The 27,173-nt window shown below is 36.6% G+C and overlaps 1 protein-coding gene and 1 long non-coding RNA gene across 4 annotated transcripts in view; both read right to left on the reverse strand.

The window, feature by feature from the left end:
* Nucleotides 1-3,514: 3,514 nt before the first annotated feature.
* LOC149808441 (lysosomal proton-coupled steroid conjugate and bile acid symporter SLC46A3-like) overlaps nucleotides 3,515-27,173 on the reverse strand; it is a 34,473-nt gene continuing 10,814 nt past the window's right edge. For 2 of the 3 annotated variants that reach the window (XM_089977277.1, XM_089977281.1), the window contains exons 4-5: nucleotides 25,999-26,155; nucleotides 23,275-23,827 (exon numbers count right to left, since the gene is read on the reverse strand). In XM_089977277.1, the coding sequence (XP_089833403.1) occupies nucleotides 23,752-23,827; nucleotides 25,999-26,155 (233 nt within the window). In that variant the 3' untranslated portion in view covers nucleotides 23,275-23,751. Of the gene's footprint in view, nucleotides 4,040-23,274; nucleotides 23,828-25,998; nucleotides 26,156-27,173 lie in introns of those variants that run through there. The other variant, XM_089977290.1, reaches the window with a different exon arrangement.
* LOC149808442 (uncharacterized) lies at nucleotides 16,425-17,568 on the reverse strand. Its single transcript, XR_016425032.1, has 3 exons — nucleotides 17,481-17,568; nucleotides 17,087-17,218; nucleotides 16,425-16,473 (listed from the first exon to the last, which is right to left on the reverse strand). It is a non-coding gene; the product is annotated as an uncharacterized LOC149808442 (long non-coding RNA).

Consider the following 27,173-nt stretch of genomic DNA (forward strand, 5'->3'; position numbering starts at 1 on the left):
CTGGGATATGGTCACTACTCTTTGGGAGCTTAAATAGCTGAGTTTTGTCAACTAATTCATATTAGAGTGTTCAGCTATAATGCGAGGCAGATGTGTATCTATTATGTATGCACACAGAACATTATGACTATTTTTACGCCATTTCCAGCTTATTGGACAACCTTGTATAACATTTTTACGTACTGGATTATAACAGCGGAAGACAGCATTTTATAAGGCGGGAGAAATGAATTGTCGATTTGCTTAGAAAGACAGCGTTACTCATTTGCCGCTTGTGAGTTGATGAAAAGTCCCCGTCATAGCGTCTTACGTGATGTTTGTTCTTTATATGCGTTTATGTTTAATATATGTATCCGATATCACTTAATGTTTGAATATTTGTTGTTCTTCTTCCTACATTTCGAAATTAGACATTTGTCGGACAAGAACTAGGCAAACTGGTATGACTTTACAGAATTTCAAGTGTACGAATCTTGTTCTTTATCATAAAAAGACACGGTATCTTTTGTTCTGTGACTGAAAACTGATTGAATAATAGAATCAGTTATTGGTACCATATATACATTTGTCTGAAGTTGGATGCTCATTATCAAGACCCTACTGGAGAGTTTTTTGCTTTGTTCTGTGCTCAAGTATTGTGTATGCAATGTTTCTTTCTTTCATGCAAAACTGGAATGATTCTAAATTGAATTGCTTGTGAAACTCGAAGACACGACATACAAGGCAGAAAGAAAGGTCGTACCGCATTCCGACACTTAGATTATTTGTGGAATGAAGAAATGTACCGCTTTTTATTATGTTATTTGGTTCTATAGTTTATGTGTTTGGTCACTCTTGATAACTCCTGTAAACTGTTTTGTGTGTGTGTGTAATTGCTGTCTAACATATTATTCCTCCGTAGTTTCTTACTAATTTGTCAGGCTATGTGATCACAAAACAACCTATTTTCCAGTTATCTCAAAGCTCCATTCCGGAAATTAATTAATTTCTTTTTATATTATATATGTTGCAAATATGCTATTTTTTCATAGCTTCTCTGTTCGCTTAATAAATAATTAATGTTGTTGCCATTTGTTTAATATATTACAATTTTAACTAATCAGTTAGTATATTATTTATCCATATATATTTAATAATAATGATATATTTATTTATTCATTTTCACGTAACTGTTTACATTTTCATTCATGTCATAAAAGTGGCAGTCAACTTAAACATTTCAAGCTATCAAAAACGTTCTTAATACAAAAACTAGTAATAATGTTATGTGTTTATATTAATTTTCTCTCTTAAAAATGAGAAGTTAAACATTCTAAGAAATATCTAGACAGCAACGTCCTTATGCAATATGACAATATGACAAAGCTGGGCTTAAGTCTGGTCTGTATCGGACAGACACTCGGAGCGTAACATTTTTAAAGAAAATATTGTAATGATTGTGAGATTATTTGATATGTTTCTTTCTTCGTTTTGTTACTTTCTACATCCAGACATACAATTCTATTTGACATTGGCAATCTAGCAGTCGAGCTCAGTAGCAGATCTTGTATCAAATTTTCGATTTTTAATTAATTTCAGTTTGCATTCAACACTAATCAGTACCTGATTTATCCATCGTTTTCCAACATAGTGTCGGTGACACACAGTAACTGATCATGTACGCTTTCAGTCACTGGCAGTTTCCATAATTCATGTAGAAAACTAATCATGACAATGACAATGACAATAATATTGGTAATGGAGGCCATAGGCCTATAGTACTATAATTACATAACAATATTGGTAATGGAGGCCATAGACCCATAGTACTATAGTTACGCAACAATATTGCAATGATGTTAAGTGTCATATTACAACTATGTTTAACACTGAGCTCAAAAAGGAAAGACGAAATATAGGAATATATATATAGTAGATGAAAGAGTACTAGCAGTATGTAACTACATAGTTTTGATCTTTCATACAAGTAGAGAAAAATGAAACAAGATAAAATAATAATTTAGTTACTTCTACATTTGATCTGTTCTGTGGAATGCTAAAAATACGAATTGTGCGAATTGAGATATTATGAAATGGTTCAAAAACTTCATCAAAGAATAGAGGATTTATTCACACGGGTTTTTTCAGTGCTAAAAATATCTGGTTTCTAAGATCTACATTAAAGGCAATGTAAAACAAAATTATACTCATTTTCTATTTAGCTATTATCACATAATATTCATATATGTCGACTGGGGGGAATGCCATTATGCCGTCCTTTCTCTAAAGCTAAATTATGAACGTAACAACCGAGCCTGCTTAACGCATTTTGTAGATGGGTAGGTCAATTAATGGTTGCATAAAAATGAATCGAAAAGGTATAATAAACTTTACTATAGTGATATGCCTTGTGTGATTCTGTAGAAATTCAGATTCTCAGTCAAATTTGTAATTTTAATATGCTTTGAAAAAAGCGTCTCTCACTTACGCTCGACAGGTGGCGTCAAGAAAACGAATTATGACAATGTTAATACTTAACGACTACTTTTGCTGTCTGGAGTTCGCTTTTAGGCATTTCTTGATGATTTTTAACTAATTGAATATATGTACACCATAGCGCAAGCGTTTGTCTTTAAAGCTATGTATGTGTGTGATATTAGGATTTTTAAGGTAGCTTTAATAATTTTTCAGTCATATCGCTACGATGTCTGCAGAGTGGCAGTTTATAGTGATGTGTAGCACTGGGGCATCATGCCGCAGACATGTAGCATGATGTCCCACCCGGTCACATTATCCTGACACCAGGCCGACAAGTCTTAACACTGACCTCTTAATGCTGAGCGCCTAACGAGACAGCTGTTAGTATCATATTTTAAAAATCTTTGGTATGACTCGGCCGGGGTTGGAACCCGCGACCTCCCGCATCCGAGGCGGACGCTCTAACCACTAGGCATCTAAAGCTCTAACCTATGAAATGCAGGTTAAACATTAATAACGATCACATGAGGTATTTTTGTTAATGATTGAAAATTTTTGACGAGTTCACGAATTCATTGGGCTGGTTCAGATAAATATATATTAAACTATGTTCCCAGGAACTTTAAAATAGAGCATGATTCTTGAAAACTGCGTCACTGCTGTTGTTCTGCTGTGTTTTTTTTATCGTGTATATTTATCAAGATGTATTTTCTACATACGACTTAAAATATAAATTGAAAATTTAAGACATGTTTTCCATAGTCATTTTAGACAATGTCAAGACTACGTTACACATAAATAGAAAGCAGTGCAAAGTAATCACCATTTTGCAATATAAATCACGAATACCCATTTTAGTGTCGTGTAATACAGTGTAGTCTAGAGCAGTATAGTTCAGTATATGCAATACAGTTTTATGAGAGAGATAACATAAACACTTAAAATATAGAAATAATACTAGAATCATCAGGTATAAGAAATGTAAGTTACAGAGGTTTTGTGGATTTAGCACTCACTATGGACATTAGAAATTGTTAAACAAACCTAGTTTATTGACAAAAAGACATTTACAACGTGATATATAAAAGGCACATTCTTATTTGTTAAGATTGTAAACGTTTATCACTGGATATATACGAAATCGTATGATACACATTGCTGAAACACTTGTGATACAAGTAAGAGTTGACGACATTATTTAACAAAATACGGAGATAATACTTTGCAGGCAATGGTAATGCAACACGTCTCTAATACTACTAGCTGTTGTGATATTTAATCATTTGTTTAGCAAACCTGATCTTCGCTGCTATTATCATTAATACAAAGTTCGTTGTTATGCAGATCACGTTACGAGGAATACATTCAATGAGACTTACATTACTATTTATAGTTAAACTGTTTCTAAAACTCTAAAATGGCAAAATTTATCAATCTCGGCCTAAGCGACAATTCAACTGATAGATCACACGTATTATTGGAAAACAAGAAAATCGCAAATCCCATTCATTCCTCATCGACGGTATCTTCTATTTTGGAGTATCCATCCCTTTGGTAGGTCCGTGTGCCATATGCAAGCAACCTGCAATAGAAGACCAGACGACTAATGTGTGTGTGTGTGTGTGTGTGTGTGTGTGTGTGTGTGTGTGATTATGATTTTTTAAACGTAGCTTTAACAATTTTTCAGTCTTATCGCTACGATGTCTGCAGAGTGGCAGTTTATAGTGATGTCTAGCACTGGGGCATCATGCCGCAGACATGTAGCATGATGTCCCTCCCAGTCACATTATCCTGACACCAGGCCGACCAGTCCTAACACTGACCTCTTAATGCTGAGCGTCTAGCGAGGCAGCTGTTAGTACCATACCAGACGACTAATACAAAATGATACTTGCATGTTTGTTTTTACTATTCAATGACTGGGAAAGTTTCATAATCGTATTATTAGAAAAGAATGGAGTTGGCACTTAAGAAACGAATCTAGAGAGGACACGGTAACAATTGCTATTATTCACATGCATTACTCTGTGAAATCAGTTCAAGTTAACGATTTTACTTCGTTGTTTGCGCTTTTCATAGATACATGACTGAAGGTCTTTGATAAGAATCAAACCATCGGAAAACTGTGAGGAATTATATGCAAACTTACCTATTTATTAAGAGCAATGGGATTTTACAACAATAATTTACATTTTTTCGGTACTAACATAAGTGAAAGAAGGAAATGCACATGTCAAGCTTAAAGACCATACATGCAAAGGTGTCTTGGTAACTTAGCTACAACTTTACACAAAACACGAAATATTAAATGAAGAATGAAAAGAACATATAAAATCACTTCTGCCTTCATGTATGTAATGTCTGTGGTGGGTGATTTTAAAGGTGAACGCACCCATCGAATTTCATGACTGTATGTGCAAAAGCGTTTATAGTCATTCGAGTTTAAAATTACGTGTGTTTGTCGATGGATGTAGCATCCTTCAAAGTGTACTTACTATGACGTCTCATGGCTGTATATACAAGAACTATATGCAAAGCTATAATGTAATCACTGCAGCGTGAAAACAATTTCAGGAACAAAAGGAAGAACTGGTATATTCTTACTCTTGTGGATTACCCAACCAGATATCCAGAAGCCGTAGCGTTAGCAACTATTGAAACGGAACGGGTGGCTGATATATTGGTTGACATGTTCAGTAGGGTATTGGTGCCAGAAGAAATCCTTATGGATTGTGGTGCCCAGTCAAACAGCTGAACACTACCCCATACCATCCGATGTGCAATGGACTGGTAGAAAAATTTAATGGTACCCTAAAACATATGCTACGAAAAATGTGCGCGGAATGTCCGCAAGACTGGGACCGCTATTTGAACGCGGTTCTGTTTGCGTACCTTGAAGTACCGCGAGAAAGTTTAGGGTTTTCAGCCTTCGAATTGCTTTACGGAAGAACAGTTTGAGGCCCAATGTGAATACTACGCAAACTTTGGACAGGTGACGTCGCGAACGAAGAAATAAAAACTACCTACCAGTACGTGTTAGATCTGCGAGAAAAACTAGAAAGTACATGCCGGATGGCTCGTGATGAATTAATGAAATCGGGACGCAGATATGCCAAGTATTATAACCGCAGAGCGCGAAATAGGAAATTTGTTGTAGGAGATCAGGTTCTATTGCTTCTTCCTACTAGCACAAATAAGGTATTAGTTCAGTGGAAAGGTCCCTACGAAAAAAAAGAGGTCAAGAATGACATGGACAATAAAATTGACATAGACGGTAATTTAAGAACATTCCATGCTAACATGCTTAAATTGTACATCAAGAGACAGAGCGACAATGTAGAAAAAGGATTCTTAAATGTCGTTTGTACGGCAGTCATCAATGACAACGTATTAGACTCAGAAATCGAGGTTTCTTTTGAGTGTCTCTTGGGTGTTGCAAGGGAAGGGGTAGATCAAGTTAATGTGAGTGCGGAGTTGACCAAAGTACAGCGTCAGAAAATTAGCGCGGTCTTGGATAAATACTCGAACGTATTCACCGACAGACCAGGTTGTACAACCTTGGTAGAATCACAATTTAACTGAACACGTCTGACCCCATTAGAATCAAAGGTTATCCGGTACCATACAACCCACGAGAAGGTGTGGACGAAGAGGTGAGTAAAATGTTACATCTAGAGGTGATTGAACCCACCAACTCATCATATTTATCTCCCGCAGTGCTAGTCAGAAATAAAGATGGGACGAACCGATTCTGTATAGATTTCCGACAATTAAATACAATCATGGTGTTCGACGCTGAACCAATGCCAGATATGGAGGGTCTATTTGCGAAGTTGTCGGGTAACCGATGGATTTCCAAATTGGATCTGTCCAAGGGATATTGACAGGTTCCCACTGCTCACGAGTCCCATGCATTGACAGCATTTGCGACCCAGAAAGGATTATATCAGTTCAAGGTAATGCCATTCGGGTTATTAGGTGCCAGTGCCACGTGTAGTCGCTTGATGCGCAAGTTGCTAAAGGGTTTAGCAAGCGTTGATAGCTTTGCAGATGACATATTCGTGCACACGAATACTTGGAGTGAGCACGTGTCCGTCTTGACGGAACTCTTCGATAGACTCCGCAGAGCGAACCCCACAGTGAGACCCACTAAATGCAGTATTGGTTATACAGATTTAGACTGTTTGGGTCATAGGGTCAGTGGTTCGGGACAGTTGAAACCTCACCCCAAGCAAGTGGAAGCGATTAGAAACGCACCAAAGCCAGACAACAAGATGCAAGTTCGTTCATTTCTAGGTCTAGTAAGAATTTATAGAAAGTTTATACCAAACTTTGCAGCCATTACTAGCCCACTGTCTGATCTGACAAAGAAGGGGCAACCAAACAAAGTAGAGTGGGGACCGCCACAAGAGAGAGCTGTTTATGCGCTGAAAGAGAAACTAATCAGTGCACCTATATTAAAATTGCCAGATGTTAGCAAACCATTTATTTTAAGAACAGATGCCTCTGAAACTGGGTTGGGAGCAGTTTTAATGCAGGAGCAAGATAACAATAAGTTGCCCGTAGCTTATTCAGGTAGGAAATTGCTACCCAGGGAGAAAAACTATTACGGTATCGAGAAAGAGTGTTTGGGCGTAGTGTGGGGAATTGGGAAGTATCATGCGTATCTTTTTGAGAGAGATTTCGTTCTGGAGACTGATCACCAACCCTTATTGTATTTAAGCAAGGCCAAGGTCACTAACGCTCGATTGATGTGTTGGGCGCTGACACTACAACCTTATCGCTTCCGTATAAAGGCAATAAGAGGAGTTGAAAATATAGAGGAAGACTACTTGAGTAGTGCATGATTGGAACTTTGGTTAAATTTTTACCCAAAATAGAAAATCCAGATTACTGTATAACCAGTGTAAATATTGTAAGATAGCATTAGTAGTTATTTTTCTTTTATTCTGTGACAGCTAAAAAATGTGTACATTTTTTCTCTTGGGGGGAGGTATTGGCACAGAATAAGGCAAGAAATAACTTGGTTTTGCCTTAGAACGATTTGACTATCTTTCCTTGTACGTGCGTACAATGTTACCTAGGGTGAATACTTGTTTTTCCAGGTAAGTGACTGTACTAGCATGTATCTCGTCCAAAATTACTTGCGACGAAAGACATTAAAACCACGATATGCACGGGTATTTTACCCTGACTATTACTCACTCTCCTATGGATTTAATGTAGATTCCATTTCTAACCGAGATTGATCGTTTTGGATCTTGTCAAGGAGTGAACGTTCTCCATTGTGTTCTCCAGCCATAGGGGTAAGTGTTAAATTCATATTTTATTTGATATGTGAAGCTTATTCAGGATTTAATGTCATATCGTGTAATGATATTACTACTCAGATTTGAAACGTTGTGGACTTTGAATTACAAGTTGCAATTAGAGTTTAATGTATTAGCATATATCTAAAAAAAATTCAGAACCCATTGTTATGACCAGTTTGGTTTTATTGGCATGTATATACATGTGTCTGTACACGTCGTGGAGCCACGAATGTAGACGTAGCCAATACAAGGGTGCTGTATGCTGTCTGTACGTACGTGTATACGTATGTCTGTACACGTGGTGGATCCGTGAAGGGTGTGAGCGGCCGATAAAAGTGTGAGCCAACCCAAGGACTCTGTGAAACTGTGTGGTTCATCAGTTTATGAATCGTACGAGTGTACAAGTGTCAAAGAGGCATAGGTTTGTTCCAACTGATGTTTCCATTCAGTACATTTTCAACTGCATGAGATTATTTTGAATCTTATTTATATTACAGGAGATTACGTGAAATCTCGCTTACATTGCATAATGTAGGAGATTATGTGAATCTCACGGTGCACAATATTATTTGAAACGTATTTGAATTCCTTAAGATTATTTGAACCTTAATCGTATTCCATACGTGAGATTATGTGAATCTCACTTACATTGCATAATATTATTTGAAACGTATTTGCAGTCCATGAGGTTATTTAAGTCTCACTTTCCATACGTAAGATTACATGAATTATATTTTCGTTTTTCAATTTGTGAATGTTTGTGTAGAGTGATAGGATCAATCGTATATTGAGAGCGTGAGAGAATCATTGTATTTATGCACCATATATTTTTTTCATTATTAATTCATTTTATAAATTTCCATCGTCCATCACATTTGTGTTTGCGTTATCCCTTTAATCCAAAACCCACTCGGTTACAATTCTGTTACGTCTTCCATCCGTGAATAATTGTCATTAGAAGTTCGGGTCCTGTATATTAACATCCTGAAATCGAAACATAAGTGCTTTTATATTTTCGTCATGTTAATACACATCAGTATGAATATGACTAGTACGCTTTTCTGCCAAAATGAATTCAATACATACATAGAACCTGCTAGTATAACGTGATGCACTAAGTAAACCCGTAGATTATAAATCCACAGACATCCGACGTTCTTGTAATTAATTTCTTATATTTTGCATATAAATAACAAACTTACAACATATTGTATTACGTTGTATACATTATTGGTCAAACGTTAGGTGCATGTGATACGATTTAGTGTCTGCCTATGCGACGAGATTTTGCTTTTAGGTGCAGTTACAAGAAACACCGGCTAAATATTGACAACGTAACTAGTATGTGCATAAATAACTCTTTTACGATTTTTGTAGGTTTTTGCTTTCTTTTGGTGGTGGTGTTGATCGGTTAGAAATTTCCATTTTTAAAATGATACTGTGATAATCATAGCTGCAGATTATTGTTTATATGTATGTACAGGTACAACAGTTCACTGTAATTATTACAATGGAATTAGATCATAGAGCAGCTTTCTGCAACACCAGGACTCAGTTGTCTTGTTATAGTTCCTATGGGTTATCCCTTTTTGTTCCATAGCGAATTAGTCCCAATTACATATATAAATTCAAATCAATTTTCCAAATAAATTGCTCAAAATAAGTTCATTTTCAATTATAAGCTAATATGAAACTAGCATTGGCTTTTGAAGCGACTATCAGGTAAGAAGCTTTGTTTCTTCCGGCTCTTGCCTATTTATTTTCTGTCTTTCTTTCTTCTTTAATAGCGAACATTTATTTTTAATAGGTTGTAAAAAATATTTTGCATAAAATGGTGTTCTCCCAACTAAATTAAATACCTAAAGTAGCATATTATATAATACAAATGATTCAGTATCCGTGTTAGATTTTTGCCATGTGACCACAAAAACAAATGTGTTGATCTAGATCTCATGTAAAGATGCTGCGGCCAACATGAAACAATGGCATTTATCGTCGCTTGAAATAGGGCTGAAATAAATGCAGCATTTCTTGTTGAAAAAGAGCGCAAAATTAAACCAAATGATTAGCATCCTTCCAGTAGCCAAGAAGAACAGATTCTTACACTATTAGAAGTACACAAACAAATTGTAATCCAGCAAAAAGGATGAATACTGTCCCGGGGAAGATGGATGCTGTAGCGGAGTAAACGGTATTTGTCAGTACAGTGCTGAACACGTTGCAGATCTGATTCATGGCTGACATAGTGGAGAAAATGGCACCTAGATGAAAGAAAAATCGCATAGTATAGTCACAGTACATAATTCAGATCGAAATATTCTCATTATTTGACAATAAACAAATACAAATATTCTCCTCCGATCAAAAGACAGAAGCATGTGTAAAATAACATATTTGGAACAACCTTCGCGTTTAAGGGCTATTTCATAGCAATTATCGTTCTTACATCTTGCTAAACACACGGTTTCCACACAATTATGCTTTGGGACTTTGATAGAGTACAAAAATGCTGCTACAATTTTTTTTCTTTTCCATTCAAGCTCTAGTATACTGTTAATTGTCCAAATTGTATCATAATAGCAATTAAATTTTGCCGCTTACGCTATCTGTTCTCTCATCAACTGGTGATGCACCCAAAAATGTTATGCCACCTTTTAAAATTTTAATTTTTAAAAGATGCAATTAAATTTCTGCATACTCTTTGCTTATATGCAAACCTACCACATGCGATTTTGATTTAGGGATTATTGTGTTGTATGATATCGCAGTGTCTAATATGACTGTCATTGCATCACAATTTAAGAAGGAAAAAACATCTTTGTTTTGCTAATAATTCTGAGCATCTTTAAGGTCAACATAACGTTTGGCGGTTTCTTCTTGATCAGAATTAGGTCTAGTAAATTCATTGTTTTAATCAAGCTGATATTTGCAAAAAGATCCCGTCTCGGTTTCTAGCTCTATAGTAAACTGTTTACCATGTTTTTATTACCAAGCCGACAGAAGGTAAAGTATTTATTGGCTGTTTTTCGTCATCATATCTAATAGTTTTATTATTACCAAGATTAACTAATTTTTCCTCCCAGATTCATCAATGCAACCAATATATCGATCTGAATATTTGTCTAGATAATTGTCCAAAGTGGCAGTCATAATATCACCAGGTTTTGTCAAATAAACACATGTAATTTCTGTATTTATTTATCGATTTTTGGATTTGGTCATCAATTCGGTTCTGAAGCTTTGGGCTATATGTACGGTAACCTTGCGAACGAGATTAACTCTAGCCTGCGGCAATGTTCAGACTTCAAACCATGGCTTGTAATGATACCTTAGTTTATACACAACTTACGAACTGGGGTTGAGCAAACGTGACAATAGTGTTATTGAAACTGAATATGATATGCATTATATAAACGTATATTGCATGCCAAGAGAATATCTAGTTAGTTCCAGAGAGGATAGATGTTGCGAAATAATGGCTAAGTGAATACGGGCAGCATTAGCCAATGAATTACATGTCAACTTCATTAATTATAATAAATGTGTCCTAAATTTAAGATGAAAAATAAAAAATAAATACAAATAAATACATCACAAATACAAAATAAAAACAATAAAGAAGACTTCAATCCTCAAGCTAGGTACCTGGAATGTCCGGACCATGCTGACTGGGCTTTCAGATGATCTCCAGACAATCAGTGATGTTCGTAAGACTTCAGTCATCAACGACGAACTTGCAACTCTCCAGGTCGACATCGTCTCACTACAGGAGACAGGACTACCAGATTCTGGGTCCCTCAGAGAAAAGAACTAAACTTTCTTCTGGAAAAGAAAGAGTGCAGATGAAGCCAGAGAGTTTGGTGTTGGATTCGCTGTCAGGAACACTCTGCTGGGAATGATAGAACCCTGCCAAAAAGGAAATGAAAGACTGCTATCCCTCCGCCTCCACACCACAAACGGACCTGTCAACCTGATCAGTGTCTACGCTCCTACACTAAGATCCGGCACAGATACCAAGGATGAGTTTTATGATGAGTTAAACTGGCTCATCGACAAAATTCCCAAGGAAGAGAACTTGATTTTGCTGGGCGACTTCAATGCTAGGGTGGGTGCCGATCATGACTCTTGGCCCTCCTGTCTTGGCAAGTTTGGCGTTGAGAAGATGAATGAGAATGGGTAGCGCCTTCTAGAGATGTGCTCGTACCACGAACTCAGCATCACCAATTCATTCTTTCAGACAAAGCCACAGCACAAAGTGTCTTGGAGGCATCCCCGGTCTAAACACTTTTGCATCAGCTGGACTTGATCATTACAAGACGGTCAGCAATGAAGGGTGTGCTTCTTACCCGTACCTTCCACAGTGCTGACTGCGACACCGACCACTCGCTGGTGTGCTGCAAAATGAAGCTTCAGCCAAAGAAGATTCACCGCTCAAGGCAAGAGGGTCAACCACGCATTGATGTGAGCAGGACGTCATATCCAGACAAGGCTGAGGAATTCACATATGCTCTTTCCAAGACGTTTGACTCAGAACCCCCCAAAGGCAGTGCCAAAGAGATGGGATTACATCAGAGAGACTGTATACAGCACAGACACACAGATCTTTGGTAAGAAGCAATCAAAGAACAATGACTAGTTTGAGGCTAACTCTGCCACACTCATGCCAGCCATAGAAGAGCGTCGCAGTTCTCACCTACAATACAAGCGATCCCCATGTCAGAAGACACTACAGGCATACAGGTCTACCAGAAGCAAAGTGCAGAGATTAGCACGGCAGTGTGCCAATGAATACTGGCTTCAGATCTGTCAGAGTATCCAGTCAGCAGCAGATATTGGAAACATCAGAGGCATGTACGATGGCATAAAGAAAGCAATGGGTCCCACGAAGAAACTGACAGCACCACTGAAGTCTACCGCAGGCGATACCATCCACAACAAGGGCAGGCAGATGGAGCGTTGGGTGGAATACTACTCCGAACTGTACTCCAAAGAGAACCACGTGAACATTGATGCCCTCAACACCATTGAAAACCTCCCTCTCATGGCTGAACTGGACGAGAAACCTACTGTAGATGAACTAAAGAAGGCCTTAGAGAAACTGTCCCTAGGTAAAGCCCCAGGGAAGGATGGCATCACAGCAGAACTCATCAAGTGTGGATGTAGCGTGCTTCTCACACACCTGCACGACCTCCTCTGCCAGTGCTGGGACGAGGGTGCAGTGCCTCAGGACATGAGAGATGCTAACATCATAACCCTGTACAAGAACAAGGGCGACAGAAGTGACTGCAACAACTACAGGGGCATATCACTTCTCAGCATCGTGGGTAAAGATTTCGCACGCGTCACCCTGAACAGACTGCAGACGCTTGCTGACAGAGTTTACCCAGAGTCGCAGTGCGGGTTCCGCGCAGAGAGGTCCACAATCGACATGATCTTCTCTGTCAGGCAACTGCAGGAAAAATGGAGAGAACAACACAGACCCCTCTTCCTGGCCTTTATAGACCTCACCAAGGCATTCGATCTGGTCAGCAGAGACGGACTCTTCACAATCCTGGCGAAAATTGGTTGCCCTCCAAAGCTGCTAAGCATGATCCAGTCCTTCCACGATGACATGAAAGGCACAGTGCAGTACGATGGCCCAACATCCGACCCCTCTGCTATCCGCAGTGGAGTTAAACAGGGCTGTGTCCTTGCCCCCACGCTCTCCGGCATCTTCTTCGCAGTCCTGCTCAAGCACGCCTTTGGGACGTCCACAAAAGGGATTTACCTGTACACACGATCAGACGGCAGACTGTTCAACCTGGCACGACTGAAGGCAAAGAGCAAAGTGCGTGAAGTAACCATCAGGGACATGCTCTTCGCAGACGATGCTGCTCTAGCCACTCACACAGAAGCTGAGCTTCAGCGCCTGATGACCCGCTTTGCTAAAGCATGTGATGAGTTTGGGTTAACCATAAGCCTAAAGAAAACAAACGTGATGGTTCAGGACGCTGACCCCCCAAGCATCATCATCAACAACTACGAACTTGAGGTGGCGAGTCAGTTCATGTATCTCGGCTCTACCATCACCAACAACCTCTCGCTCGATGCTGAGCTCAACAAGCGGATCGGAAAGGCATCAACAACTCTCTCCAGGTTGTCGCAGAGAGTGTGGAACAACAGCATGCTGACCATGAACACTAAGATCACCGTGTACCGTGCATGCGTGCTAAGCACTCTCTTGTATGCGAGTGAAACCTGGACTCTGTACGCCTCACAAGAGAAAAGACTGAGCGCCTTTCACATGCGATGCCTCCGATGCATACTCGGGATCACCTGGAGAAATCGAGTAACAAACAACGAGGTACTCGAGCGTGCCAAGATTCCCAGCATGATCACACTCCTCCGCCAACGAAGCATCAGATGGCTGGGCCATGTACGTCGGATGGTTGACGGACGGATCCCCAAAGACATTCTTTATTCGGAACTCGCCTCTGGCAAAAGGTCGATCGGACGGCCACATCTCCGCTTCAAAGATGTCTGTAAGCATGACATGAAAGCCCTTGATATTGATGTCAACACCTGGGAACAGCTCGCTCTAGACAGATCAGGCTGGCGACATGCTCTGATCACTGGTCTGAAAGCCGGAGAGGACAAGCAACGCTTGCTAGCTGATGAAAGATGATCGCAGAGGAAGAAGCAGCTTCAACCAACACCTGACACAACCTTCAAGTGCAGCAAGTGCAGCAGGGACTGCCACTCCCGCATTGGACTACTTAGCCACAGCAGACGCTGCACAACCACCAACCGGGACATCTCTCATGGGCGCAGTTCCATCGTCTCTCGAGAATAACGGATGCCAACTATTTTCATGAATCTATCCATCTATTTATTTTTCATTTCATTCTGTCGTTTTATTCTTGTTTGACCTGTTGGTGCAAATACTATTTATTGGTTTGTAACATCATCAAGTCATCAACAAACATAAATAAATAAACGGGACGACTGGACAACAAGCATATAGGCCGCTATTAAGCTCTCTACTCTGTGACATAATATACACATATAATATTTACAAACTGACTGACATCGATATGGGCAAATATTAAATATTAAAAATATTGCTTTAATCAAATGCAGAAAGTGATATTAAAACAAAACATTGCTGGCTACAAGAGATTGTATCAATTGAAGGTGTACGTGATGGCACCGGAGCGATGTGGTGGGAGGGCGTAGTAATTAAAATTAGCAATTTGATTTAATAAAACACGTTTGAGAAACTATAGTACAAGTCCGGTTTTATAAATATGTTGAAGGCAATCATGTAGAGAACTTCCACATAAACGAAACAGAAAAAGGATTTAGTTATTACAAAAAAATTGTCTAAAATAGAATTATAAAGGATCACGGCTTGGGCATTTAGGTGCAACGTAATCGAGCTCTCACTATTTCAGACTGAATGGGATTTAGGAAACAACAAACACATATGTAAGTGACAATGAAAACAAAATATTATCCTCTCGCACTAATGATTGTAAAATAAAGAAACAGGACACTGAAATAAATACAAAAGTACATAGTATGGATCCAATGGAAAATAATGATGAAGAACAAATAAATAATTATTTGTAATATTCAGTAACTCTGTGATGTTGTCTTAGATAACCAAACACTAACGTGCCTCTTGTCTCTATAGTCAACCACTATATTGACATTTCTCTTTATAGTCCAACACTATAATTACATTTCTTCCTAAAGTCAAACACTAGAAATGAAATTTCTCTTATCGTCAAAAAATATGACATTCCTCTTATTATCAAACAGTATAATGACATTTCTTCCTAAAGTCAAACACTATAATGACATTCCTCTTATCGTCAAAAAATATAATGACATTCCTCTTATCGTCAAACACTATGACATTTCTTCCTATAGCAGACACTATAATGACATTTCTCCCTATAGTCAAACACTATAATGACATTTCTCCCTATAGTCAAACACTATAATGACATTTCTCTAGTAGTCAAATACTATAATGAAGTTTCTCATACATATGACCAAAGTTTACTTGACATTTTATATGATGCCCTTGACCCGCTTTCTCGCCTCGGTCACTTTAGCCACCCAGGCCTTTTATGCACACTAACGTAGGCACTTCTCCTGGCGGTCTTTCATCTCTCCTTACTACAGCGGCGTCTAGCTATATCTAGTCAGCTGAATACGAGAACACAACATTCCAAAATAATCTGCTTTCTGATTATCATTTAGATTAATAACATCTGAGCATTTCAATCAAACCATTAACAACGCAACTGAAATATTTCCCTACGTACGACCTTCTGTAGTGTACGAATGACGTACCATTGACTGGCTAAATAAAAAAAATATGACATTCGGAAACTCTAAAATATATACAAACATTTCCAATATTAGTTATAATAGCAACAAAATAGCCTGTCAATAATCTGAACCGTACCATCTCTCGCTAACACATTACATAAGCCACACACTCTTGGTGAATTAAACAAAAAGTATAATCAAACAATGCAAGCCTATATTATAACATTGAATATGTTTTGCGAAACTGAACATTAATTTGAACTAAAAAGAATACAATTCACCCAATTTGTTGGCTAGAACTTGGCAAAACGTAATGCCAATCACGTCCCAACAGCTAAACGTACAAACAGCTTCCCTCTAATGACTGTCCCAATCAAGATCCCTAAGATATATATATATATATATATATATATATATATATATATATATATATATATATAGTCGCGCACGGTAACATGTATTACGCCCGTTCCGCGCAAGCAGTGTTAGTGTCAAGCGATGCAAGGTAAAAGTACACTTACAAAAATACTTTGGTACGCCAAACACGTCACCTTAATAATATTGGAATCTATAGTGGTTTGCCAAGCCATATCAGGTATTTCGTAACATCAAGTGGCTCGACTACTTAGAAATTACTTTCCCTTACTCCTTTTTTGCTGCAGGTTTTATATATCACCTTTCGCATCAAGTGAGAAGTGAGAAGCGGGGAGGGGGCGATGGTTTAACTGACACAAGGCACAAACATATCTCTTTAAACTTGGACTTGAATTATTTAATTTTGCTCCAACTTTATAGAATCATAGACAGGCAGCGAGTTTATCACAAATATTTAGCTATCCTTACTGTTCTCTTTACGTGCATGAAAACTTATCACTGTCGACGTGAGAGGAAAATAAATGGACATAAAAGAAGTTGTCGAAGTGACGCCATAGAGTTCAACGGAAATCTAAAATGTGCATAGAAATCTACTAGTTAAAGCAGTATCGTGTATTTACCTATCGGCACATGGAGTAAAACTGCTTTTCCATTTTCATCTTTGTTAGGATTCTATTTGTTTGTGTTGCAGCTGTTTACTCCTTCCATTGCTCTGCGACACATGAACTGTTTTGTAGAAAAGCCGTCTTGTCCTAGAATTTACATTAAAACTTGGAGAGACGTCAATGAGACATACTGATATGTTTCAATCCTCATCTGCCACACATATATTAAACATGTTATATATATATATATATATATATATATATATATATATATATATATATATATATATATATATATATATATATATATATATATATATATATATACGCATACAGGTAAGATAGACACGTTCGCTAAATCCAGATCATTGGACTCCAATGATAAAATGAAATCACATGGTTTGATTACCTTGTTAGCCTTGTGCATCAACGATTTACAAGTCTTTAGGTCAATATAGAGAGCACTTTAGATAGGTATACATGAGTCCATGTCATTATATGTGTGCTCACATTTGGGATAGGACAGTCTGTGCAAGATATGCAAAATGTCATGTAAGTGGTTTGAGTGTTTTGTCTGCAGATTAATGTATTTGTTGCTGCAGGCAAATCATGGAAATGCAGTCACACATTTCACTGCCACATATATGTAATGACACTCAGTCAGGGTCAGTGTAATATTGACATAAGAGGCATAAACAAAAGACAGTTATCAGTGATATTCGTGTAGAGACGGTACAAAAATTGCACTAATTTATAAAATCTACTAAGTAAGCGGTACGAGTACAATGTCACTAGCCTTTATTTTACAGAAGACTCAAATTTATCAACTATCATTATAAATAAATCAGCTAATATTCCTCTAAAACAATTTAATGCAGGTTTACTTTACTTCGAAAAAGGTCGTGCATCTTTAGTACACTACTGTGTTTGGGTCATATTTTTTATTGCATCACGTGACGTATATGCATTAATGTTCGGCTCGAAAAGGCTTTCTCATAAGTCATACAAAAGAAAAACATTGTAACTGTATATGTCAGTATAGGTTGAATACTTTGTTCAAAACTCTAAAATTCATAAGACAAATTCAAATTACTTATTCGGTTTTTGTGGGTTTTATTTTTACAAAGGAATATGTTGGGTATTTTTTGAATCTATGAATATTATTCATACATTTTCCATTACTTGCACAACTACCTCTGAGAAAGCCATACCCATTCACCAATTTTAAAAGAAACTTTATACACGTTAAAAACCAAATACCAATAGTTCTATTTATACAAGTAAAGCTGAATCCTCTAAATGCATTTCGGTTCTATCCCATCCATTGTGTAACAAAACAATTTTGTAAGGCATTAAAAAAATATGGTTCAAAATTAAAACCATACATTTCTCCATTCAATTGTCACAAAGAATTTTATGTCATTTTAAAAAATCGGATTACATTAAAAATAACTATATATATATATATATATATATATATATATATATATATATATATATATATATATATATATATATATATATATATATATATATATATATATATATATATATATATATCAGTATTGTTACTAGAATTTAAAAAGTTAATGTTGAGGACTCCAAAACCTGAAAAAAAAAAAGTTCTACAGAAAGAAAATTGCAGCCCCAATCCGTTGATCAGGATTACATAAACCTTTTTTATAGCTATGAAATGTTAGAGTGGCATAAACATAAAATGTATTGCCCAAAAAGTAAGCCATATATTTTTCTTTTGAAAGTAATCTAATTTAGTTCAATTAACAACTGAACTAGACGCATTAACAGGAGTCAAAATAAATGTTATCTGTTTTTTTAGGAATAAGTTCTATATTTAAAGTAATTATAAATAACAAAGTAGTTAACAACAACATTTTAAATGTTTTCTGCCAGTAAATTCTTGCCCAATTTGTTTGACTTCTTCTTTGGATTATACAATCCCATATTTAAAATTATAAATGACGAGACTCTACTTCAAAACAATTTTTTTCACCGTTCAGTATTACTAACCAGGTGTTTTTCTTAATGTGAGAATATTTGGATTTGCAATATAAAATTGAAGTTGGTTACTGGACTCAGTTCCATTCAAATTATTGATTATTTCGTTTGACAAAGAAGGGTAACACCATGGAAATTTCTGCTCTTTAGTTCGCTTGCACTTGACTTAAAATATTCTTTGAATTATTGTATCACCAGTTATTACCATGTTTTAATTAAATGTATTCCTTTTTTGAATTACTTGATCTTTGCAAACTAATTATGTTGAAATAATATTACTTTATTTATTTATTTCTGCAGAAAGTTCCCTGCATATTTCGAGTTGCGTTCTCAATAAATCAGCCTCGAATGTACGCTGCAATAGCGTTGGGCAGTGGCTTTCCAATCTGATTCCGCTGATTATGAGAAGAGATACTGAATTTTTTTTTGCAAAATCTGTTGTTAAACCCAACTAAATTACCCCATTAAACAATTATCCCTTCATTTGACGATCTAATACACGGTTATCAACTTGGTCCGGTATGCTTTGTTGAATATAAACGCTTCAGAACTTTCTGGCCCTTCGATTCATCCACAAGTTTCATTTCAGACGAATGTATGTGATCAGATTTTGCAATGGTGTGTAATTATACAGTCGTATACCCTGTATATACGTTTCTCATATCGTTTGCATGAAACTGGTCTGGGATATGGTCACTACTCTTTGGGAGCTTAAATAGCTGAGTTTTGTCAACTAATTCATATTAGAGTGTTCAGCTATAATGCGAGGCAGATGTGTATCTAATATTTATACACACAGAACATTATGACTATTTTTACGCCATTTCCAGCTTATTGGACAATCTTGTGTAACATTTTTACGTACTGGATTATAGCAGCGGAAGACAGCATTTTATAAGGCGGGAGAAATGAATTGTCGATTTGCTTAGAAAGACAGCGTTACTCATTTGCCGCTTGTGAGTTGATGAAAAGTCCCCGTCATAGCGTCTTACGTGATGTTTGTTCTTTATATGCGTTTATGTTTAATATATGTATCCGATATCACTTAATGTTTGAATATTTGTTGTTCTTCTTCCTACATTTCGAAATTAGACATTTGTCGGACAAGAACTAGGCAAACTGGTATGACTTTACAGAATTTCAAGTGTACGAATCTTGTTCTTTATCATAAAAAGACACGGTATCTTTTGTTCTGTGATTGAAAACTGATTGTATAATAGAATCAGTTATTGGTACCATATATACATTTGTCTGAAGTTGGATGCTCATTATCAAGACCCTACTGGAGAGTTTTTTGCTTTGTTCTGTGCTCAAGTATTGTGTATGCAATGTTTCTTTCTTTCATGCAAAACTGGAATGATTCTAAATTGAATTGCTTGTGAAACTCGAAGACACGACATACAAGGCAGAAAGAAAGGTCGTACCGCATTCCGACACTTAGGATTGTATGATTATTTGTGGAATGAAGAAATGTACCGCTTTTTATTATGTTATTTGGTTCTATAGTTTATGTGTTTGGTCACTCTTGATAACTCCTGTAAACTGTTTTTTTTTGTGTGTGTGTAATTGCTGTCTAACATATTATTCCTCCGTAGTTTCTTACTAATTTGTCAGGCTATGTGATCACAAAACAACCTATTTTCCAGTTATCTCAAAGCTCCATTCCGGAAATTAATTAATTTCTTTTTATATTATATATGTTGCAAATATGCTATTTTTTCATAGCTTCTCTGTTCGCTTAATAAATAATTAATGTTGTTGCCATTTGTTTAATATATTACAATTTTAACTAATCAGTTAGTATATTATTTATCCATATATATTTAATAATAATGATATATTTATTTATTCATTTTCACGTAACTGTTTATATTTTCATTCATGTCATAAAAGTGGCAGTCAACTTAAACATTTCAAGCTATCAAAAACGTTCTTAATACAAAAACTAGTAATAATGTTATGTGTTTAGATTAATTTTCTCTCTTAAAAATGAGAAGTTAAACATTCAAAGAAATATCTAGATAGAAACGTCCTTGTGCAATATGACAATATGACAAAGCTGGGCTTAAGTCTGGTCTGTATCGGACAGACACTCGGAGCGTAACATTTTTAAAGAAAATATTGTAATGATTGTGAGATTATTTGAAATGAGTTTCTTTCTTCGTTTTGTTACTTTCTACATCCAGACATACAATTCTATTTGACCTTGGCAATCTAGCAGTCGAGCTCAGTAGCAGATCTTGTATCAAATTTTCGATTTTTAATTAATTTCAGTTTGCATTCAACACTAATCACTACCTGATTTATCCATCGTTTTCCAACATAGTGTCGGTGACACACAGTAACTGATCATGTACGCTTTCAGTCACTGGCAGTTTCCATAATTCATGTAGAAAACTAATCATGACAATGACAATGACAATAATATTGGTAATGGAGGCCATAGGCCTATAGTACTATAATTACATAACAATATTGGAAATGGAGGCCATAGGCCCATAGTACTATAGTTACGCAACAATATTGCAATGATGTTAAGTGTCATATTACAACTATGTTTAACACTGAGCTCAAAAAGGAAAGACGAAATATAGGAATATATATATAGTAGATGAAAGAGTACTAGCAGTATGTAACTACATAGTTTTGATCTTTCATACAAGTAGAGAAAAATGAAACAAGATAAAATAATAATTTAGTTACTTCTACATTTGATCTGTTCTGTGGAATGCTAAAAATACGAATTTTGCGAATTGAGATATTATGAAATGGTTCAAAAACTTCATCAAAGAATAGAAGATTTATTCACACGGGTTTTTTTCAGTGCTAAAAATATATGGTTTCTAAGATCTACATTAAAGGCACTGTAAAACAAAATTATATTCATTTTCTATTTAGCTATTATCACATAATATTCATATATGTCGATTGGGGGGAATGCCATTATGCCGTCCTTTCTCTAAAGCTAAATTATGAACGTAACAACCGAGCCTGCTTAACGCATTTTGTAGATGGGTAGGTCAATTAATGGTTGCATAAAAATGAATCGAAAAGGTATAATAAACTTTACTATAGTGATATGCCTTGTGTGATTCTGTAGAAATTCAGATTCTCAGTCAAATTTGTAATTTTTAATATGCTTTGAAAAAAGCGTCTCTCACTTACACTCGACAGGTGGCGTCAAGAAAACGAATTATGACAATGTTAATACTTAACGACTACTTTTGCTGTCTGGAGTTCGCTTTTAGGCATTTCTTGATGATTTTTAACTAATTGAATATATGTACACCATAGCGCAAGCGTTTGTCTTTATAGCTATGTGTGTGTGTGTGATATTAGGATTTTTAAGGTAGCTTTAATAATTTTTCAGTCATATCGCTACGATGTCTGCAGAGTGGCAGTTTATAGTGATGTGTAGCACTGGGGCATCATGCCGCAGACATGTAGCATGATGTCCCACCCGGTCACATTATCCTGACACCAGGCCGACAAGTCTTAACACTGACCTCTTAATGCTGAGCGCCTAACGAGACAGCTGTTAGTATCATATTTTAAAAGTCTTTGGTATGACTCGGCCGGGGTTGGAACCCGCGACCTCCCGCATCCGAGGCGGACGCTCTAACCACTAGGCATCTAAAGCTCTAACCGATGAAATGCAGGTTATACATTAATAACGATCACATGAGGTATTTTTGTTAATGATTGAAAATTTTTGACGAGTTCACGAATTCATTGGGCTGGTTCAGATAAATATATATTAAACTATGTTCCCAGGAACTTTAAAATAGAGCATGATTCTTAAAAACTGCGTCACTGCTGTTGCCCTGCTGTGTTTTTTTTTATCGTGTATATGTATCAAGATGTATTTTCTACATACGACTTAAAATATAAATTGAAAATTTAAGACATGTTTTCCATAGTCCTTTTAGACAATGTCAAGACTACGTTACACATAAAGAGAAAGCAATGCAAAGTAATCACCATTTTGCAATATAAATCACAAATGCCCATTTTAGTGTCGTGTAATACAGTGTAGTCTAGAGCAGTATATTTCAGTACATGTAATACAGTTTTATGAGAGAGATAACATAAACACTTAAAATATAGAAATAAAACTAGAATCACCATCTATAAGAAATGTAAGTTATAGAGGTTTTGTTGATTTAGCACTCACTATCAACTTTAGAAATTGTTAAACAAACCTAGTTTATTAACAAAAAGACATTTACAACATGATATATAAAAGGCACATTCTTATTTGTTAAGATTGTAAACGTTTATCACTGGATATATACGAAATCGTATGATCCACATTGCTGAAACACTTGTGATACAAGTAAGAGTTGACGACATTATTTAACAAAATACGGAGATAATACTTTGCAGGCAATGGTAATGCAACACGTCTCTAATACTACTAGCTGTTGTGATATTTAATCATTTGTTTAGCAAACCTGATCTTCGCTGCTATTATCACTAATACAAAGTTCGTTGTTATGCAGATCACGTTACGAGGAATACATTGAATGAGACTGACATTACTATTTATAGTTAAACTGTTTCTAAAACTCTAAAATGGTAAAATTTATCAATCTCGGCCTAAGCGACAATTCAACTGATAGACCACACGTAGTATTGGAAAACAAGAAAATCGCAAATCCCAATCATTCCTCATCGACGGTATCTTCTATTTTGGAGTATCCATCCTTTTGGTAGGTCCGTGTGCCAAAAGCAAGCAACCTGCAATAGAAAACCAGACGACTAATACAACATGATACTTGCATGTTTGTTTTTACTATTCAATGACTGGGAAAGTTTCATAATCGTATTATTAGAAAAGAATTGAGTTGGCACTTAAGAAACGAATCTAGAGAGGACACGATAACAATTGCTATTATTCACATGCATTACTCTGTGAAATCAGTTCAAGTTAACGATTTTACTTCGTTGTTTGCGCTTATCATGGATACATGACTGAAGGTCTTTGATAAGAATCAAACCATCGGAAAATTGTGAGGAATTATATGCAAACTTACCTATTTATTAAGAGCAATGGGATTTTGCAACAATAATTTACATCTTTAGGTACTAACATAAGTGAAAGAAGGAAATGCACATATCAAGCTTGAAGACCATACATGCAAAGGTGTCTTGGTAACTAAGCTACAACTTCACGCAAAATACGAAATATTCAATGAAGAATGAAAAGAACATATAAAATCACTTCTGCCTTCATGTATCTAATGTCTGTGGTGGTTTTATAGGTGAACGCACCCATCGAATTTCATGACTGTATTTGCAAAAGCGTATTTAGTCATTCGAGCGTGAAATTACGTGTGCTTGTCGATGAATGTAGCATCCTTCAGAGTGTACTTACTATGACGTGTCATGGCTGTATATACACAGAACTAAATGCAAAGCTATAATGTAATCACTGCAGCATGAAAACAAGGTCAAGTAACTTTGACCTTGTTTGCCTTTTAATGGGTAACATCTTCCGTTCAGGACTGTTCATGTAACAGTGTCCAAGAAACTGAACTAAATGCTACCATGAAATGGTGGTCACTATGACCAGGTTTTTTTTCGGTGGTGGATACATAACCACCCTCCAAGAATAATGCATACACAAAATATGCCTTTAATGGGTAATATCTTCGGTTTCATGCTTTTGACATGACAGAATGATTGTTTTGACATGACAGAATGATTGTTTTGACATGACAATGATTGTTTTGACATAACAGAAGGATTGTTTTGACATGACAGAATGATTGTTTTGCGATAAGCAGTATTCTTGACCCAATACATCTTATTTGTTATCTTTGAGTTCATTCAGTTTTATTTCCTCGGTTTTAAGTGTAGAAAGGTTAACGGATTGTATGCTTCAACGAAATAGAAACTTTATAAGTCTGATTGAACTCAGTTCAATCTCTATATTCATGCCAAATTTTGCTGCATATCCAGTCATTTCTGTGCAATTATGCTGAATGAAAAACTTAAAATCTGAAATAATAGTTATGTTGCCGGATGCAGTCTATGTTTGTGTTGCTTTATTTGTGTGTTTAAAATGTCAAACTTCTCATAGCACTGCGCATGCCCAGTACGTTTCCGTGTAGAAAAGGGCGGGAAGGTGTCCGCTTGCTGTACACGAGAGAGAGAGAGAGGCTAGACTATACTATACTTTATTGTGTGAAGCAGAAAGTCAGTCCAATAAAGAAGTAATATTTACTTCAAAGAATAAAAGGCACAACCAAATCCAAAAGAAGACGTTGTCGCGTACACTAATTAGTGCCAAGGGGCGGTCAATCGATCAATCCATAAAGTGGCACATTGTAGAAATTAAAGCCGATTTATTTTCCCAACCCATCATTTTTAGCAGAGCATTGCTTAGATAAAAACATTCTGAAGATAATATTTTGATAACCTTTTCAATGATATAACTGCATATGCTAAAGGACAAACACGTTGTCCTGCATATAACGTGTGAAATACTCACATTCAGCGGCGTCGCTAGGGTTGGTGTCACCCAGTGCGGTAAACTCATGGTGTCACCCCTCCAGACTTCCACCATGGATTTCTTCTTAAAAAAAGTCCACAGTATAATATAAAAATAAGCACCAGACGTTCTGCAGACTGCATGGTGGCACCCTGTGCCTGCTAGTCATGTATTTAACTATGATCGGTTATCCGCTTATGAAATCCGACTAGACCGAGCAGTGTGTGCTCTGTAAAATTTGCAATTTTTCATTTTGGTGTCACCCCTCTGAGATGGTGTCACCCGGTGCGGTCCGCACCCCCCCCCCCGCACCCCCCTAGCGACGCCACTGCTCACATTCCGTTCGTTACTGAATTATTTACAGAGCCTGTTGGAAAGTACAAATCGTTACTGGTGCATGACAATTAGAACTTACACAACCAGCAGTATACATATGCTATTCGATGCAGCATACACCAAGAAGACGGCTCCAGAATAGAGGTTCAGGGTGGATGAGTAGATTGCATTGGCAAGGACGGAGCTCAACACATTACAGATTATGTTAACCGAGGATATTGTAGAGAACACCGCTCCTGAAAAGAAAAATGATAAATAAATGATAATATTAAGCGAGCTAAGAAAATTGACTATATAAGAATGCTATTGATTTTATTCATTGCATTGAAATATATCATTAATCATAATGCACAACGATGATTTTCATAACGACGTTATGAATTTGAGAACTATTATTTTCTCATACAATATTCATTAAATTATGCGACGCTTATGTAACAATAGCGAGTGTGAGCCTAAACGTGTCTGCTCATGCATTTTTGTATGTAATATCGTGTAATCCTCGTCAATGATTGAAACTAAAGAAATCATCATTTGAATAATAATTTCGGTAGTTAGAAGATTATTTCTATACTTTGAATTTTTTTCATACAACAACTGGGGTATATACTGTGAGAATGCAATGATAAGGATTAGTCGAATGAGACAGTTGAAGCTGTGGAGACATGAGTTGTTTGTTTAGTACGTTATGGAGTTCGTGAGAACTGAACATTAGTGGAACGACGTGGAGTCCAATGAGAATTTAATAATATGAACAGTATGGAGTATAAGTTACCTTTTTGAAACTCTTTGGGGTCTATTGAAATTCAACATGGAGATGGCTCACACTCCTGATGACAAATAATGTCTTATAATAGCCGTTTTGACTGAGCCGGACTTACCAACTGACCAGTTTAGCAATCATGCTAACAAATTCATGTGGAAAGGAGGATAAATATTGGGGGTGGGGTGGGATGGGGTTGTAGCTAACAAATTCATGTGTAAAGGAGGATAAATATTGGGGGTGGGGTGGGATGGTGGTAGTAAATTTAAGATGAGAAAATCAAATTTTAACTGACACTAGCATTGACTAACCAACGATAACTGTCACTGACCAACATCTAATGACTGTACAACACCCAAAACATCAAAACGCATGTGTAAGGGAATGTTGTGTTAATGCTGTTAGGATCATTAACACGTGTCGTTACAAACGAACACCAAAGAGGACGGACTGACATCGTAACTTACCAACACACATCGTTGCAGACTAAC

The sequence above is a fragment of the Sinohyriopsis cumingii genome, chromosome 1, assembly GCF_028554795.1.
Source record: "Sinohyriopsis cumingii isolate HCF-2022 chromosome 1, ASM2855479v2, whole genome shotgun sequence".
NCBI lineage: Eukaryota > Metazoa > Mollusca > Bivalvia > Unionida > Unionidae > Sinohyriopsis > Sinohyriopsis cumingii.